Source organism: Tauraco erythrolophus, chromosome 17 (genome assembly GCF_009769465.1).
Source record: "Tauraco erythrolophus isolate bTauEry1 chromosome 17, bTauEry1.pri, whole genome shotgun sequence".
Lineage (NCBI taxonomy): Eukaryota > Metazoa > Chordata > Aves > Musophagiformes > Musophagidae > Tauraco > Tauraco erythrolophus.
In genome coordinates, this window is record NC_141481.1 from 4,763,927 (window position 1) to 4,784,746 (window position 20,820).

Here is a 20,820-nt window from a genome sequence, read left to right on the forward strand (position 1 = left end):
GCAGAAGTTCTGAAACCCAATAACTAGAAATTTGGAAATATCATTGTGAAGAACTCATTTATAAAATACAGCCATTAACATTAATTATCAGCATCAAAGGGAAAAGAGAAGACAGTGAAGAATCATAGAAGCTATTTTTATAAAAAACTGTAAATTATATAGTACTTTAATAGTAAAATGTTAAGAACTTGGCTGATATTTTCAAATAAGTCAAAGGGGGATCAAATATTCATATTCACAATTTCTTGCAGTTACACACTTTACCAACTTTTAAAGTTCTAATTAAAGTCTACAGATGCACTATGAGCACAGAGTTCTGTTTACTGATATAGAATTAAAATGTATCCACTTCTGAGGATAATTCAAAAGTCTTTAGGACTGTATTCAATTCACAGTTCCATTTTGGACAACTAATATATATATATATGCAACTAATAACAACTAGCATTTAGCTAGCCCTTAAAAATATAGTACTAAAAAAGTTTTAGGAATTAGTTTTCTCTTGGTATCTGATAGATATTGATACTATATTTTAATGTAACTATTGGATTAGGATATGGAGATACATGATTAAAAACAAAATCTCTGAATAGAGACATACAGCCCAAAATCTCCAAGTAAGAAAGTATAGCTATAATATGCATGTGATTTATCATTTGTCATCTCTTAGCAAAATAATGTGGTTGTTTCCTACTAAAAGGCTGAAAATTACAGGTGAAACCCTGCTTCACTAATGCACACAGAACTGTCATCAGCCACTTTACATAAATGTTATGATAAAATAGGCATGAATGCTTCCAGCGCAAACAAAAAAGTAAGGAGCAATACCACCACGTAATCATATGAACAAAAACTATCAAAATATGCCTCCCTCAGAAGATGGACAACTATTAGGAACATTCTCAACTCCTCCTGTTTCCTCCCTGTTCATTTTCAAATTTCAACCTGATCTTTTCCTTTAACACAAAAAGCCAAAGAGAAGCTTTGGTAGCTTTCTACTTGGCAGAAAACAATTTTATTGTCTCAATATATCTATTTTACATTCAATTCTCCTAAAGAGTGTCAAACACTACCAGAAATATCAAGTAAGATATTCAGATGTGGTATTAGCTGTTACTTCTTATAAGCTAATAAATATTTTGTTTCATCATGAGTAATGATTTTGAGGTGATACCAGAGCGGTATTCCACATTGCAATAAACAAACACTTACCGGCCCTCTCAAATCAATTAGTTCTTGTCTCATCTGGGACACAAGAGCTTCTTTAGCCATCAGAGCACGGTGTAGCCTCTCATTGAATTCAATCAGTTCCCCATGCATTTCAGCTACCTGAAATCAAAGCCAGGAGATAATTGTCACCTAAACTGAAAAATAAAACCACTATGTAATTTCTTACACGTATATGAACTTTTATTTACATTTTTTATTTTACCATACTCTCCAAGTAGTGCATTTCATTGCAACACATTAGTTTAAACCAACCACTAAGAACAGACGCTGTTAAAATAATTCTGACTCATCCCTTGAAATGTAGGTTTTTATATTGAATTCAATAGGATAAAATCAACTCCATGTCCAATTTTTTCCTATTAGAGATCCTATGGCAACTGATTCTAATAAAACACCTATAAAATTTTGTTCTCAGTTTAATTCTTTGATGAACACGGCACTCAACAGTTACAGACTAATCACAATATTTTGAACTGGGAATAATGCAAAATGCACAAACTGCATCAGACTGTCAATAATTCATGAGCAATAAATTCTGAACTCTTACTTGGAGTTTTAATAGGATTGGAGCTAGAAGTCCACTCATCCCAGGCAAATCTGTGAGTGGTCAAAGGAGCACAAATACCACAGTTACGCTGTTGCACAAATTGTTGTGCACAGGCAAGCAGTGAGGCCTCTTTGGACATGAAGTCTAGCTATGTCTGTGCTCTCCATTTTTGAGTCAGAGCATCAAGAAAGCACCCATTGATGCAGGATGTTTATGAAACTGAACAGGGCTGGATGAATGACAAGGATGAAAAGTATACCAATGTACAGAGCAAACTATGTTTAAGTTGGTTCCCTGCCAAAAGAAACAAGAAAACTCAAATCAAGGTTAAAGATGACACTGAGCTCTTAAATTTTTCTTACACGGAAGTTAAGTGTAAGCCTACAGCTTAAGGGGGAAGAACTCCAAAAGGACAAGGGTTCTCAAATAGCAAAGGTCTAAGTAGTAGCAATAACGTGCTATCATGAAGAGAATGTGATGGGGAAACCAGTAGAAATAGGGTGCAAGTCTAAAAGAAACTTAAAATCTGTGTTGAGCAAGATTTTTATCTAGTCCTATCAGAACCGCTATATTATAAAATTGAATGAAAGTTACAATTACAATGGATGACCTATCAGTAAATAACACAACTGGCAAGGGAGTTGTCTGGAACTGATAATGCCACTTGGAGCCTGAGAGCAAAGAAATTTGAGCCAAAAAGGGTTTGTAGAACTATTTTCAAGGGAAAAGCCAGACTCTTCAGAAAACCCACTGCTAGAAGTTTCAAAGTAAATCCTCTCTATATGACTGCTATATTAAAGAAAAGGAACACTGATGAGGGCCACTATCAGGAGTGGAGCACCAGATGAAGAGTCCCGGGGAAGTACAAGAAAAGCTACAATTTTAACAGGGTTAGATGCAAACAGTAGCAGTGGCTGGGTGGCCCCTCCAGTGCGCACAGCAGGCTACAAGAGTATTGTTAAACCTGTTCTTCAGGTTACAGCAACTCTCAAAATGCCTCCTCATACAACCATCCAAAGCCAGAGAATTGTAGAGGCAACGCAGTAACATTAGGAAAGCACAGCTGGATAAGATCAGTATCAATCCACTACCTTCAGTGATAAGCACAGGAACTTGGACTACTGCCTTATCTCTTAAGAGTTCATGGTTTCCCTTCTGGAGGCAGGTCACTACTATCTATGAATTTCATGTAAGTGCCCCTAGTAAAGTTAAATAATAAAAAGAAAATTTAACAGCAAATAAAATAGCAAATCATTTGTTATATATTATCAAAAGGACAAATTGGCAGGTATGTTACTTGTGAAAATCACTTTTATTAGTAATTAAGTTATTTCAATACTTTTTCTTGTCAAAGAAAAATGTATTACCATCGCAGCAAACCAAAAGGAGAGCTTACATTTACTTTCAGATAACAATATTAATTTAGGTTCCTCTTATGTTTCCTGCATCAAGGTCTGCTAAAAACAATAAAGAAGTCTCCTTATAATTATATCCTTTGTTACATCTTACGTCATCGCATCTTCCTTTATTCTTTCCACACTGAAGCTTAAGCAATAATTTTCCCTACTGGGACTTCAATCATCTTCACAGTTGTTTTCCTCCATCACAATATGTTTAAGGCAGAAAATTAAAACACAAATGAGCAAAGTTTCCCGTGGCTGCATGATCATTCAGATTCAGTCCTGGTCATACCAGAAAACATGCTTAAAGAGCCCAAATCCTTATCACGAAGGGGAAATGAGACTAACACATTTAGACTCCATGTTAGCAGATCTCTGAAGAGCTGTTGCCAAAAGAAAATCTAAGTCTACTCCTGCTGCCTGACAGCACTGGAGCTAGACTGTCCAGCATGACCACATTTAAGAGCACTTTCCAGAGAAATGACAAAGGTAAATACCACTTAATGTTCCATAGCAAAGGACTCAGCTGTTAACGTAAAACATGCTAGGAATGTTTCACTAAGCATATGAATAATACAATCCATCTTAGAAGGAAATGCTTTTAGAGTAGAGAAACAGATTTGTAAGAACTTGCAACGAGAAAAAATTAATAAGTTTTTTTAAAAGGGTGTTTTAGTGTAACTCAGATTTTTTCAAAAATAGTTTTGCAGCTATAACTCATAAAAGTTTTTGCACAAGCCACATGTGAATTAATGACTTTTTGGCAGGTATAGGCATTTTTCCCCTGACCGTCACAAAATGCAAAACAACATACTTCCCAAGAAACTCTTGACAGAACTGGAAATTGCTTCCTTTTGCTCTCAGTGGAAGCACAGGTATATTTTTCCCATGAGAAGATGCCCTTTTTTAAAAATCAACATTCTTCTACATTATTCTCCAACAGAAATAAACTCAAAGGTCCTCAAAAACCAACAAGTATCTCACTAAATATTAGTAATTTCATTTTTTTTACAAGTGAAAAACAGTAAAACTCAAAATGCCAGACAGTTCAGAAAAATCTACTGATAGAGCCATAAATTGCTTAGTCATTGCTTTCTTTTTCAGAACTTCCATTTTGTATTCTTGACATTTCCATCCAGAAGCAAGTTATTTGGTTCAAGGTAGACCGAAAGATCCATTTAAGAACAGGGTTAGGGTTCAGTTGGTTTGGGTTGGGTTTTTTGGTTTGTTTTTGGGGCGGGGGGGGATTTTGTTTGGTTTTCTACTATGGCTACATAAGGCAAGCACAAGTCACAATTCATCAAAACCTTTAAGAAGAAAATAAGCTGTAGCTTTCAACTCAAAGTACATTGGGAACTGTGCATGTCAGATGAACTGCACATGAACGCTTGCAATATTTCACAGTCTCTGCCAATTGCGTACAGTACTACCAGTGTTCATCGAGATTAATCCTGACATACAAAAGAGCAATAACACACTGAACAGGAGAAACACTACTCTGGCCAGACCTGTGCCTGGCCAGAGAAAACGAAAGTAACCAGCAAAAGCAAAATCAGATATACAAGATAATGAGTTTAATAAGTGTTAATAAGAGGGACAAAAACTAGCATGTCTCTAGCTGCTGCATCCTTCCATGTATCCTCATAGCAAAAGTCAAAGCCCAAGACAAAAGATCTAAACAACAAAGATCTAAACAAATCTCTAAACACCATCATTATTACCTTTCCCTACATCCTTTGAACTTCTCATTTCACATCTGGAGGAAGGTTTCACCTCATCTGCAGTGCTGAGATAGTTAATCTGAATTGCAACTCACTATCCCTTTACTAGGATTATCTTTACGAGCTAACACAAAATGCTTCAAATATACAACCAGCTTTTGTAAGGATAATCTGATGTAAGCAATAAAGTACAGAGGCACAGTTACTATCAGCAGACTACTTTTCAGAAACATTTCATAGCTCACCTCCAAAAGAACAAGAGTTGGAACTAAATTAATATTATTACTGGATTCTAAAAATCAAGGACTCAAAAAAAGTAATTTCACATGCCACAAAACATTATCTAGTGTAAACTGATAATTTTTTTTTTTTTTTTTCAAAAAAATGTTGACAGACTAATTTTTACCCAGCAGGCTTTACATTAGACCAGGTATTAACTGTACTCCCATAACTTGCTACTGCTAACATTGTCTTCCACAAACTCAGAAGTGTTAGCAAAAAATTCCTGAACATGCAGAACAAATTTAGTAGAAATAAGGAGGATGCTTTTAAAGCTGAAAGAGGTTTTACCTCTGCTCTTAGTTAAGATATTGTTTTGATAGGTACAGAACAGAGCAAAGGAGTGAGAAGAACCCAACCAAAGGCATGCATTAAGGAGAGAGTGAGTGTCACATGGTCCTATGAGAAAAGGATAACCAAGTATGAATGTTTTAGAAGAATTGTGTTAATCTCTTTGATGCATGACCTGCGTTTTTAGTCATCTTCATGTTAATCAGTTAATACGAGGATCCAATTTCAGAGTATTTTGGGCAAGAGAAAGACATAGAGAATTGTTTTACCTTTTATAAAAATGTTCATTTAATATTTAATAGGAGATATGAGTATTAGATATTAAATTTCATTAGTTTTGTCTGGAAATAATTTGTATTTAAATTTAGGATGAAACTCTAATATTTCTTTTTTTTAATGAATTTTACATTAGTCTTATTACATTTTCTAACATGATCATCTCAACAGAACTAGTAGCTTCCATTATCTGTTTCCATATTGCAATTTCAATAACCTACATGGTAAAGCAATACAAAAATGAAACACAATTTGGCAATTTGAAAACAGTACAAAAGAACAGAAAAAGCTACCAATTGCAGTATGTCTTCATTTTAAAGCTCAACTGACAACACAGCAATGCCTGTAATTATGTATTGTAACTTCCACAATACCTGAAACCTGCTGTCTGTGATGCTTTCAACTTCACCACTATCAGTTATAACCTTAAGGAACTTGTTTATTTATTAAAACTTTAATTTTAATATCAAAGTATAAATGTGTCCCCTTGTTAAGGAAAAGTATTTTTAATTATCTGAATTGCTTTAAATATGCTTTGAAGTTGAATGAACAAATTTGTATTTTAACCACAGAATCCTGACAACTAAATCTTTCATTTTTTTCTTTTTAAAGCAAAAAATCAGACTTTTCTTTTTACACTAATGGGGAAAAAAAAATAACAACTAAGGAAAGAAACTATTTACAGCTTCAATGTTATGTTACAATTATGATTTCATAAAATTTGTGCAGTACAAACTTTACCTCAATCAATTTTCTTTCATAAGAGCTGGCTAGTTCCTCGTTGTTTTCTATTTGTTTTTGCTCTGGAATAGTAAATTCACCATCAGTGCTCCCAATGTTTGGCAAAACTAAAACAAAGAGATACCTCAAATTAAAATGTTAAATTACATAAACATCTCAGGCAATTTGCGTAGAAGTAACAGCTCTAAAAGAAAGTTATTAGAAGTATCAAAATAGGATGGAATATTGAACAGTATTACAAACACTAAAATGCAAATGTTGCAGGGAGCTTTCTTGTGAACAATATTTAGACAGCTACTCTAAACAGAAAAAAAAAATCAAATTAAAAGCATTTGGCTGTTCCAGGACTACAACTATCTAATATCAGTAGGTATATATTAGCAGTTGCTACCCAAAACCTTTGAAAACAAAGCCTCTGCTTCTCTTTTGAATCTTGTTTTGACTTCTCTTCCAAAATATCATTTCATATTACTTGCACAGACTACTTACATATCATAGAAATCACAGAAAATAGGGCTGAGAATGGACACTCCATACTTTGTTCTAGTATTTCATGTTTTTGCATAAAGCACAATCAGTTGTATTTATTTCATTCCTGACAGTTAATTGTCTAATTTATTCCTAGAAACCTCCAGTAATGGAGATTTTATGCTTCCTTGCACAATCTATTTAAATTTAAGTAGTATTCTCAGAAAGGTTTTCTTGATAGCTAATCAAACTTCCTTCACCTGCCATTTAATTCCATTACTTCTTTTCTTATCCACAGTGAATGAAAACTACAGTTTATTCTATTTCTGTTCCATCATTTAAGTATTTGATGATCACTTTAAGGGCTAATCTAAGTAAGTCTCCTCTTCTCCAGGTTATACAAAGTCCAATTCAACTTTTCCTCATACATCACGAATTTCTAAAAAAAACCAAGTTAGCACATACAAAGTAAACAAGCCCTAAAAAAAGAGAGGTTTAACAAATGCTTTCACCGTTTTTCAAAATCTAAACTATATGCACAACCACTATGAGGTAGATAGAAGACATCGTAACTCATCTGACTAAATACTCTTGAGCCCAGGAACCGATTATTGCATCGAGGAAAAATATATGTATTCAAAAGTTTCCTACTATTGTAAGTAAATTTTGAAAGCTATTTAAGAGTTATTTCTTGGAAATACTGCTTGAAGTTCTTCAGCCAGAAACTTCTAAGATCAGCATTTTCATATACATAATATTATTGTACCTAAGTGGATTTGAAAAACAGTACACATCCAACTCTTGCTGATGCCTGAGAAATCAGCATGTTCGTTTATTAAATATTTAAATATCAACATCAAACTGCTCAGTTTACGGCAGTGATGGCTCATTTTGAAAGCTAGTATGATATTCTGAACTTGACACAGTTCTGACTCTTGGCAATTTATTTATAATTATATTTGCTGAGTACTTTTTTGTTGTTTTTTTAAGTCACGGCAAAGCAAAGTATTAGGCTGAGTTTCACTTATTATTTTAGGAAACTATTTAAAAGCCATACCCAATAGCATCTGATTTGATTATTGCAGCAAACATGTAGATTCTTCTCTACTTATAGTCATAAAAATAACAGCAGAAGCTCAATTTATTTTGACTCCTTCAAAATAGTTTCACAGAAAGTCTAAACACATAGTGTTCTAACATCTACAGTACATTTAAGACTTTTGTTTTGATACCATTTGGAAGAAGATTAATCACCACTGAAATTACTCATTATGATAACATAGCGCAGCAGTGAAATTAGTTGTATGCAACAGTTTATGCCTCCCTACTGAAGAAAATTTCCTAACATCACAGCAAAAGAGAACAGCTGGAAGTTTTCCAAGTTTAAACAGATCAGAACTCTATGTCCTTGTCTGCATGTAAGGCTGGTTAGAAGTTAACAACCTTAATCTATGAGCGTCTGAATTAATATATAAGAAACTAACAAGAATTTTAACTTAAAATGACAACAGAAGAGAGAACAGTAGTTTCCTCATCCTATTTTCTTCACAAAATTGTCACAATCTCAGAACACAGTAATAAAACAGGTCTTGTAAATATACTCTGTAATCCTTTTAAGCACGTAAGCTAATTAAGAACAAAATTACTTAAGACAAGTTGCTACGGTCACTTTAAGTTATACTACAATTGGAATTCAATAATTTGCCTTAAGTTACACAATAATATATGTACTGAAAAGTTCAAATAGCTCTTTCTAATAATGCAAATATTCTTAATTATGAAGGTTCGCATCTGAAAAAACATGAACGCCTATAATGAGGTAGTGCAAGTTACATATATAAACCATGGGTGCAATACTTTTTATAAATCTGATAAAAGAAAAACCTTTTTTTTCTTCACCCTCCTTTTTTGAAGTTGATCTAAACATTAGTTCTCAGGGATTATTTACATGCTTAAGTACTTTTTGAGTCAGAGGCCCCAGTACTACTAAAAATTTCACATAAATCTCCAACGGTAGCTAAGAAAAACAATATATTTGGTTTTATAAAAATACAATGTGTGAAGTTTGAATGTAATAAAAATTATTAAAAATAGTGCATCTAGCTGTAATTTACTCTGGTCACTAATGATAAATATTACAGAAAATTATTGTGGATTGATTGAATATCCTTTGAACATGAAGCATACATATATTCATTTTCAGAAGTGTTGGTACTGTTCCATCCCCCTTTACATCTCTAAAATCTGACCATCCTACTCAGTTTCTATTCTTATCACTCATTAATCTGCATAATTTTAACATGGCAGAATATAGCTAGCCTAGGAATATTTTTTTTGCTTTTCCTATAATTACACTCATCATGGAAACTGTCAGTATCTAATCAAGGATAATTTCTGCTATTATAAGAAGCTTAAGTGATGGTTTTCTTGAATCATTCTTAATATGAATCACTACACTCCAGCAAAGTCGGAAGTAAAAACATGTGTTCTCACTAACAAAAATCCTTTTAAGGATGAATGAAGTTTTTAAACTACAGATAAGTATAGTGACTAGCCCTTAAGAGCAGAATTAATATAGCATTCATTCATACAGCCACTTATATGACCACAATACTGACAATTAAAAAAAGGGTGCCAATTTCTGAAAAGCCACCTTCTCCCTCAAAACACCTTCTGTAGTTACTGGCAATACAGGTCCCACCAGAAGATGATTCAGAAGCAAGACTCCAGTTCATCCTGTTATGGACACTTCTATCACCACTGACCACTGCAGGAAAGCAGGTAACACTGCTGATAACTTAATCGTTATATTTCAGATACAAAATCTGCTCATTAGAGTCAGAGCAACTTAGCAAAGTAAGTGAAACGTCTGGCCTTAATACAAAGTCTGTTTCCAACAGTCTGCAAATACAGATTTCCAAAACAACACTAACAGTATAACCTAGAGATACTACATTTTCTCCCCTCAAAATAATTATTCTTATGTTCCAGTATTATATTAATTGATAGATTATTTTTAAACTTGTATTTTCATCTGATACTTTTTTCCAATATGAAACTTTCCAGAAAAAGCTAAGACCACTCCATCTACTGGAAAACATGCTGTAAAAATAAGTGCAAAAATCCACATCAGTATTTATTGCAAAAGGAAAAGATACTAAATATGTTATTTTCACTGTTGGGAGATATTACTCTACCATGGATGGAAGAGATGAATAGGGCCTATAATTATCTCTTGCTAACCCCACTGTCATGAAAATTATTTCATTTGTTTTGGTGAAGACTTAGCAAGGAAAGCAAAGACTTCTTGATTATTTCTACTCAGCAGTAATTTGATAGTATGCCATCACATAACATTCCTTTTGTTTGACATCAATCTGCTTTACAAAACTGTTCACACAACAGCAAATAGCCCAGTCAGAGATGCAACAGGGACAGCTCTCACAAAAAGAGAACTGTCATCTTTTCAGATGCTGATATTTTCCAACAGGAGGAGTGCTGATGTCAGACTGGGTAGCATGTGGAAGCATAAACCATGTCCCCAGCTACACTAGTTATTGTTTTGTGTGACTGAAGTGTTGGTTATGGACCAGGGCTTGCACAGCATTGGGTGGCTGGTTATCTAGAGAGATCCATTCCAGAATCAATCAGAAAGAAAAAAAAAAAAAAAAAACAAACAAACAAAACCAAAACCCACACAGATTCTTTGTAAACCAGACATGGTTGTTCACTGGTTATTCTTTTATTGTCAGTAAAAGTCCAGGAGTCACTTCCATCATTTGGTTACTATACCTATGCCTCCAATAAACTGTGTCTCAATGGCAGCATACAGAAAAACAAACCTTGTGCATAGGTTTGGTTTTTTTTTCCCCTTCATTTTGTCCTTACCTTCCACTGTTTGACCTTCTCTTCTGAGCATCTGGACAGCTCCTACATACTTCTTAAGTTGCACTTTTAGCACCTCATTTTCTCTGTTGAGAAAAAGAATAGAATAAATAAAAATTCTTGTTTTCTCAAAATAGATAAACACAATGCTTTCAGCATCTTTTGAAGTGCTCCAAAGAATTCCACATTCTGTGCTTAAGAATAAGTCACAAGAATGTAAGTATAAGTTGAAGGGGATAGGGGAAAAAAAAGAAAAAAAAATCAGGCTGAAATACATGGGAAAACAGAACTATGCCACTAAAAGCACACCAATCTCCAAAACCTCAGTTATAAAAAAATCTCCCTGACTGATCACTTCTCCTATGTTAATAAGTAGCTGAAAGTCAGAAGGATAATGTCATTTTACCTATATAGTAGATGACAATCTAGTATTTCTACAAATTACCCTCTTTGCTCAAATGGCACAGGACTAGTATGTGTCATTGATTAAGCTTTATACCATTGTTGATTACTCATGCAGAATGATGATACAAGACATACTTTTCTTTGGTTGTTTGATTATAAAACTAGAAAACTGCACATTAAAAGCTACATTGAAAAAATCCTAAGGTTTGAAATTCAATCACAAAAAAAAAAATGGACTTAAAGCATCCTATGAAACAGAATTTAACTCTTCTCCAGGTCTCTATCATTTATTATTATTATTTGGGTACACATAAGAAGGAGATTAGCAAAATATCTTTCAAGTTTTATGGCTTCAAGACAAAGAAAAAACCATATGCATTTCTCCACTTTTTTTTCCTTAAGACAAATACAAAGTTAGTTTCTGATAGAGTAGATTTATCTCCAAAATCTCTCCAAAATTATTAAGAAAGAAATACAAATACATTTAAATACAGTAACTTCTAAATGCCACACATATGTAACAGCAGGATAAATTTTATTCTATCTGAAGTTTTTTAAGCAACTGTAGGAGTTCGTTCATAGTTCTGTGACTATTCTCCAAAGAAAACCAGATAAAGAAATATCCAGGTTCCAATAAACACTTTATTTACAAGCTAACCCAGTAAGGATCAAACTTTTATAGCAGAGTATATTTTATTCTGTAGCACTTTTATCCAGTGAAATTACTTAAGGCGCAACTAAACTCTGTAGTTATTTTCTGCTTTAGTACTTTTCCTGAAGATAAATCAGAGTATTACAAAATTATGTGTATCTACTCTCAGCCATTAATAGTGTCTTTGCTTAAAAACAGAGGAAAAATACAATACTAATTATGGTAACAAAACCAGTCATAATAAAAACTGTAAGCAAAGAGAAAAAGAACATTAAAATCTTAATTAGTGATACAGGAGTAACTTTTATCAATTTTCTAAAACGGAAGAAATCACTTCATAAAAATCCCTAAAATTGTAAATATTTCTATTGTCATTCACACTTCAAAATTCATCAGAAACAACTATATGTATTCACAAATTATAGGGAAAATCTTAAGGATCCTACTAAACTCCTGTACAGAAACCAGAGTCAGAAAAAGGAAGAACAGTAAATTCCTTTAAGAGTATGCACATGGTAAGGGCTTGTTTACATGGACATTACTAGTGTAAGGTATCCTTCTTGTCGAAGCTATGAAATACACATTAATAGGAAAGGATTTACTTTTTAATGGCAATGTTTACTGACATTGATCATACTAATACAGAAACAAAATACTGTTTTACTGAAAAGAAACTGTCTTTAAATATTCATGAATGGTACACAGTCACAGAACCCCTTAGCGGGAACAAACTTGCTTATTTATTATCTTTTCTGGAAAACTATCTGGAATGACAAGGAATGATCAACTATATAATACATGTAAGCTGTCAAATACCTTCAATTCCCTGCCTAACATTGAAGCAAAACTAATTACACCTCTTCTCAATTTTATTATTTAAAAATTAGCATTTGAGGAAACCCTGCCTAAAAGAAAACTAAAACTACTGTAAGAATGGTAATTTTTTTTTAGCAGCATAAAACAAGTTTGCATTTTAGGAAACATATACCTGACTTTTATGTGTATAAGGAATGAAAAGATAGCATGCAATATTACTGATGAATGCATATCCTCACCAACAAGCTAATTCATGCCAGGAAAAGTAGCAACTGTTCCCTAAGGACTCTCATATCAAGAGGATGAATATAACAGGACAACAAGCAGCATGTTCTCACATCGAAGGGAGGACAGCATGGAAAAGAGATGCGATTCATACGGAACACAGCAGCAGATCAGCCTCCCTGCTGGGACTTCTGCTGCATTCTTGGAGAAGGACCAAGGCCCTGCAGGTAAAAATCTCTCCCACCTTTCTCGTGCTATAGCATCCCTTTTAAAAACTATCATTATGGGGGGACAAGGGGAGTTGGAAGAGGTTGGTTATTTTCCAGTAGTGTCCACAAAGTATCCACAGACAGTAAAGCTTATTGAAGCATATATATATACACACACACACACACCCCCCCCCCCAAGCACAATTAAGGTCTGCTATGCCAGTCGAATTAGACGCATCTTATGTTCTTTAAAATAAGATTTCTGGCTGTTAATACAAATGAATACCAAAAAGAGTGTTTTATAAAAGCTGACTTCCAAAAAGTTTATTAAAAGGTTAAAGAACAATATAATCTTTAAGTTATGACTTTATTGTAGAGAAGAGGCCTTATAGGCCTTATTTCCCTATACCTTAACAAGGAAAAAAAAAAAAAACACACAAAACCCACATAACTGCTTCTTGAAAAAGATACAAAAATTCCTCTAGGCCTTCTGTAAATCACACATGGTAAGAAATGAACTTGAAAAAAAGTAATTTCTCATGTATCTTAACTATAGTGGCATGAAGAATGCTGCAAATAAGTTTCTGGCACAAACCTCAGATACTAACAAGTGCTTTCTGTGGAGCTTACTCCTAAAACGTGTCCTATTTCTGAATTCAGGCTTACAAAAAAAAAACAAAGAACCAAACCAACCACAAAAATCCAACAGATGTCTATGTCTTGATAAAAACACAGTGTCTTAGAAAACACTATAAAGGTACCAAATCTCAAAAAAATAAAAAGATGCATGAATCTGACTCTAGTTATGTGAGAGTTTTTCAAGGTAAACAGTGAGATTTCGCTATCACAAAATATCTGAACCTTAGTTTCCTCTCACCTAGAGTATTATGCAGAATTTAAAGTATTTCCAAAATTTTTGTTATTTCAGATTCTTCAAATTATTCAGCTTTCTCAAATTCCTGGTTTAAAATATTACTTATTTTTTAAAATGTACTACTCTTACTACTGCAGCAGCATCACCTATAGTGCACAAAATAAACCAACAAAAGAATTCAGAAGAAACATCTATATTCCAAAATAACTATATGCAAAATTTCTTATGTGCTGGAAAATGAGTTGCAATGAATCATTAAAGAAATGCAACCAAAGTCCAAAATAACTGCCGACACAAGAATTTGTTGTACCTAAGCAGCTCCCAACATTGTTTTTATCATATGACAAAGTAAAACGACTTTCAGAATAAGAATCAACACAACATACTCAATTTAATTTCGCTTATTGCTATGGAGACTAACATTTAAAAACAACAAGTTAGTCTAAGTGAGCATCTCTTTAGATCTTGTTATAAAAGCTCCTTATCTATTCTTTAAAAAGGTATGTGCATGACAAACGCCTGATTCACCCATATGTCACTGCAAATTCTAAAACTGTGGGGGAAGAGAGTCAAAGAAATATGCTTATACAATTCCTGTAACCTGAAACGTGAATATTAAACGATGAAGAATTTGCATTGTCTCAATTGCCCTACATCCCATGAATGTCAAACCCACTTATGCATATCTCTCCCTCTCTCCAAGTGAGTAGTTCGGTTTGATGTGTCATCAAAAGCAGAATTAGTAATGTTCTAAGTACTTTTTTTGTTTTAAAAGAAAGCTTTATATTTATCATTTTCAGATACTAGTTCTGCTATGCAATAAAGAGCTTATAGGAATCTCAACGGCGGTACTTCACGACAGACACTGAGCACTCTGCCCGCACACGCAGAAAACAAACACTTCTCCCTGTGATAAGGCACAGGTTACTAATCTTATTACCATTCGGGGCATATTTGTTGTTTGCAATACATGTGACTCATCCCCAAGATATTAGGCATCATAGCTTACTCTAGAGCTTATTTAGAATTATAAGAAAAGCACACTATTACTGTAGCATTTACTTTCAAAAGTCTTTCTTAGGCTAAATCCTATTTAGACAAGGGGAAGGTTAAAATTCTTTTCTTCCAGCATAGCTATGGCACAAAGGCAAGCTGGAGGGAAGTCTCTACTGGGGTCAATGTTGTTTAACATCTTCTTTAATGACCTGGATGCTGGGACAGAGTGCACCCTCAGCAAGTTCACAGACAATGCAAAACTGGGGAGCAGCTGATACACAGAATGGTTGTGCTGCTGTTCAGAGGGACCTGGACAGGCAGAAGAATTGGACTCAGATGAACTCCTTGAAGTTCAACAAGGGGACGTGCAAAATCCTGCATCTGCAGAGCAGCCATGCTCCCTAGGCACCCATACATGCTGGGGGCTAGAACGCAGCTCTACAGAGAAGAATCTGGGAGTCCTGGTGAACAACAAGCTGACCTGGAGCCAGCAATGCACCCTTCACAGCAAAGAAAGCCAATAGCATCTTGCACCATGTTAGGAAGAGCACTGCCAATGGGTCACTGTCAAAAACATTGTCCAGAGGGGCTGTGGAGTCTCCATCTGTGGAGATATTCAAAACCTGACTGGACACGACCCTGAGCAACCTCTTCCAGATGACCTTCCTCACACTAGGGGAAAGCAGTTCCACCACTTCAGAAATTGGTACTGTTGATACCAATTGGTAACAACTGCTGCTTATGATACAGTGGTTGATAAAGCGGTCAGCCATGAAAACCTGACAATAGGACAAGAAAAAAAAACATCAGCCCAAAGAAATCAAACTCATGCTTAAACAATCAGATAGAAGGAAGACAGATTAGATGGAAATGTCACTGAACAGTATGGAAAATCCACTTTACTGCTTAAATATGTGAGTGTACATATAGAAGGGTATCTGTGTCAGCAGCAGCTGACACTGACATATTCTATATAACTGAAGGCAATAAAGACACACAAATATTCCTACTCAATTTAACTGACACTAGGACCACTCAGCACAATTTCTACTGACTGAAGTAAGAACTTGCTGGGAGGAGAGAGGTCCCCATACTAATCTCAGTGTGGAACCATACAAGACATATACTAGAGGAAATACTGAAGAGTAATATTAAAACGAAATAATCTCCAAAACAAGTCCTCACTGGCTCCAGATCTGAGAGCTAGAATCTCAACAATCTAGCCTGTGCATTTTGAAAAAAAACCTACGCCTTACGCATGCACCAAAGCAGTCATTTCCACTACTAGAATGAGTATTTCATTATTCTGGGACAGCAACATCAGTCTGTTCACAACAAACACTGACACGTCATTTCTGCTGACTCCCCGCTCCCTTATATTTAAAGGCTGTTATCAGATTTGAGGTTTGGAAAATACTGTTTGCAGACAGTGCTAGGTACTCTAACACCATTAAGAACATCATATAACCAACATAAGGAAAAAATCAGGACCTTGACATTGCGATTTATATCAGACTGGGCAGACAGCTATACCAAGAATCTCCCAAGTATCAAGTAAAATAAAAACTAATTTAAAAAAAAAAAAGGTAGAGGGGTTAGAACTGCACAAAATAGATATATGAAGAGAGAAAAGTCTTCTTACATTTATCTTAAACATACATGTATTTCTTTGTATCTAATCGCCATTATTTTCATGGCTTTTATTTCTTAATATCATTCTGATTACCTTTTATAATTAAACTTGATATTGTCCTAAGTTCTGCTAATTTTCTTTCCTCTGGAGCTGTAACAGTGGTTTTATTAACATTTTAAACTCTCATTCACTGTTAACAACAAAACAAAAATCACAAACTCACTGAATTTGTCAGAAAATCTTCCAAAGGTTTTTTCCAGCTTAAATTCAACTGAAGTCCATGGGATTTTTAGTCCTAAATCATTTACGTTCCTCTGAATACTAAACTACTTGAAAATGATTTTTTCTTGTATGCAGAATTTTTTATTCTCTTGCTCCACTGCTGTTACTTTTTAACGACCCTTTTAGTGCTTCTCACCGTGCCAAGGCTTGGACTTTTGTGGCATGTCGCTCTTCCTGTTCTGCTACTTTCCTTCTCCAGTTGTCCATTTCCTGCCTTAGCGCTGCAGAATGCTCCATCTCTCCATCAAGCAGATTTCTCAGAGATCTGGAAGAAGGCAGCAGCCTCTGTTAGAACACTGCAAACGCTACCTATCAATTAGAGCACACTACGAATCACAGAGCAGGTTTCTTGAATGATACCATTAATCTAATCCTAAAATTTCATTATTCAATGTAATAAATTCACCTGATTTGATTATACAAAGATATGAAAAGCTACAATCATAACAGTTCTAAATGCTTGCTATTAATTTGCATTACCATCTCAGCAACATGTCCAAAGCACAATCTATTCCAGTATCTACTGTACCATCATGCAGAAAGAATTTATGACAGAAAACAGTTTATAATCTGGTTTCAGTGCTTCTGTGCAAGTCCATACATCCCAGGAATAATCTATAAGCAATGTATTTACTAGCAAGAGCAGGAGACAGGTAGGAGGTTTGTCTCTACTGAGAGCACTGCCATAGATCTCTGTGCAAAACCTCTGATGAGATAGCAAAGGTCAGTATGATGCCTATCAGTAAAACTCAAAGCATCCTGGTCCTTTTGCCAAAAAACACAAAGCTGAATGGGGCAATAACTTGTAATTATGGGAGTGGCGAGGATAAGAGGCAGGAAAATGGGATCAGTCCGGTAGTCTTGATACTAAAATAAAATAAATTTAAAAATCTATAGAAAAACGTTCATTACCAAAGTAGCCCTACTTCGGCATAACAGTATCTCTTGAATACATCTGTATGTTCATTCATCTAATCATGTGTTCCAATTGGCTAAATAAATGCAATCAAACAAGGTTTGATTGCATTTTAAATAAGCGACTTATCATTTTTACATTTACAAGATCATTTTGTCTCAAGTAAACATAAAGACACTCACAAATGACAGCCACTTTCAGCGTAATATTGTTAGCCATCCTACATCACTTCTGCACGAGAAGGGAAAAAAAGGAAATTGTCTGAATATTTGTACAAAGACAAACTTCTACTATTTTGGAAAACTATCTTAAGAGACCTTAAGAGTCTTTTAGCTATAAGTTTTGGTTTTGAAAAAAACTACAACTGGCAAAAGCTTCCAAGATAAAAAGTTATATGGGATTCGAATTCAAAGGAAAAAGTTGACCTGCAAACATTACTCTTCAGTATCAACAGCTGAATATTCAAGTATTAAGCTTACCTTTCACAGAAAAACAATATATAGACCAAAAAGACTACACAAAGATTATGCATAGCTTTACATAAAGGACAGCTTGTATTAGAGAACAGATTTTTTTTTTTTTTAATTATAGTGCCTCTTGACTAGAAAAATAAAACTACCTATTCTGTTCTTCCAGTTCATCCTTTCTATTCATCATGGCCACAATAGCTTGACGAAGTTCATCTAAAGAGAAAGGACAAAAAAAGATTAATGTCTGTGTGTATTTTTGCTCATTTCACATCTAAAAGTCAGGTACATAGGGGCACTAATTCAGCAACACACTTAAGATGATGCCAACATCATTTGCTATTCAGCGAAGACATAAAAATGCTCTTAATCTCATCACTAATTTGAGCAATCTTTCAAAAATGGTATTATTTAACACAGTATCAGAACTATTGATCAAATTAAATTAGTCTGCATCTGGCTTTAATACAAATGTTTACAAGTTTGCCTGTGGCTGCAGCTGTTTTGTTTCACTTGCAGAGGTATGAGACTATGCACCTTTCCACTACATGCATATTCATCACATACATTGTTACTTGTTTAACTTTTTCAAATTGCTTGTTTTCCTTGCTATAAATTCTGACACGGGAGTAGAGAGAATGTCATTGCTGCATCATAGCATTTCTTCCCAAGCTCAGTCTTAAAGATGCCTTAAAGACAACAGGATTTCTGAATCTTCTCATTTCCTGTAAAAATCTTTTTATTTTCTATAAATCCATTAAAAAGTACTTTTTTTCATTACATCAAGAAAAAAAAATTTTAAAAATTATGACAGAATTTTAGAATTTTTAAAGACTTCTTTAGGGTTAGGTTTAACAGCAATACCAGAGCAGCCAAATACTGTTCAGAAAAGCATCAGCTCAAAGCGCTGCCTCACCTGGATCCCTTCTCCTATGAAGTGGTTCTAGCACATAACTGTACAGCTGTACTATTACTATTCACTGTAAGTTTACAGAAAAATATTAGGACTTAATTTTAAAATCTAAAACAGATTCTGACTTGCAGATCTTGCAGGAATACATGAAATACAACAGCTCTTCAAAGGTATGAACGGCTTCTAGCAAACATCAGGATGGACACATGTCCTAAACCAGATTTTAAAAAAAAATTTCATTAACAATTTCACAGATGCTAATCAATAATTTTACGAGAGCTTCTTCAGTGACATAATTACATTAAAACATCCCTCCCGACAACTAAATGAAATACTCCTATGTTTATATATAATAAATCAGACAATTGTGTTCCACAAGTATTCAAAGCAGATGTCAGCAAATTTTTTGTGCTTTTACTGAAAATATACTAACAGAACTGGTATTACTTAATTTCTTCAAGTAAGTAAAGCCATTGGAAAAGTTTTTTTCCCCTTTCGATTCAGTCCACTGATCTACTTGTACCTTTCTTAATATTTTCTGTAGTTACAGACATTTTTGCCAGTTAAAAAAAAAAAAACAACTTAACATTGTCCTGTGGACCAGATTTAATCTGCTAAACTCTGTAGTGGACAAAACATGAAAGCTTTTACTATGTCAATCAAATGTATCAGCCAGTGCAGACATCACAATTCCAGTCTGGCACTGGTAATCTGCTGGTAAACTCCCCCCTTGCAGGATTCAGCAAGGTTCTCATCTCACTTGAAATCAGCCTATCCGATTTCTTCATGCTAGATTTTTTCCAAAACATTTCTGCTTCTTTGGCCATGGAGAAAGTAGACAATTATTTTCCTACCCATTCCACATTACAGCTTAAGAACCAACTGACATTAGGAAGAAACATTTTAGTAGGTCATTAGAGGGATTTTGCACTCCATTAATTCAGCACAGAAAAAATAATTTTTGTCCTACAGTAACTTAGCATCTTTATATGAGCTCTCTATACAGCTATCAAAAAATAAAAAATTCTAATCGTGTAGAAAAGCCAAACGTGAAATTTGTGGGTATTAAATACTAACACACATTAAAAAATAATAATAAAAAAAAAATCTGGAGACTTCTGCTCTCTCAATAATATTACTCATATTCAAAACCAAAGCTGTGATTATATGGCTACTTTAATCAGTCTTCCTAAGGCTGTGCTTTCAGCAAAAAGGACATTCCAGCTTGCCTTACCCATCACGGCTACCACCTGCCTTGTTCTGCCACTGGTGTTTAAACACACAGTGTCCCAGCTCAAAACTGGTTTTGGTTTTGCTTTTTTCTGCTGGGCTACTTTTTCAGACAAGCAGTTACCAAGTGATCTTATTGTTGAGTTTCATACTATTGCTGCCACAAGGCACGGAGCAGAAAACAGTCAGGACAGAACAGAGCACCTTTTCAGTCGATACGAATGAGGGGAAAAAAAAAACACCAAAAACTTCTTGGCAAGAGCAAAGTTCATCTTGCACTGAAGTGACCAGGTAACCACTGAAATTTATGTAGCAATTGTAGAAAAAATCAGAATGGAAAGATTCTATGTGACAAAATATGCTG

The 20,820-nt window shown here is 34.5% G+C and overlaps 1 protein-coding gene across 1 annotated transcript in view; it reads right to left on the reverse strand.

The window, feature by feature from the left end:
* SNX29 (sorting nexin 29) overlaps positions 1–20,820 on the reverse strand; it is a 120,892-nt gene that overhangs the window by 68,500 nt on the left and 31,572 nt on the right. Inside the window, exons 12-16 of the mRNA XM_086622257.1 lie at positions 18,466–18,529; positions 17,067–17,195; positions 10,842–10,924; positions 6,486–6,592; positions 1,213–1,329 (exon numbers count right to left, since the gene is read on the reverse strand). Of these exons, the coding sequence (XP_086478383.1) occupies positions 1,213–1,329; positions 6,486–6,592; positions 10,842–10,924; positions 17,067–17,195; positions 18,466–18,529 (500 nt within the window). The remainder of the gene's footprint in view (positions 1–1,212; positions 1,330–6,485; positions 6,593–10,841; positions 10,925–17,066; positions 17,196–18,465; positions 18,530–20,820) is intronic.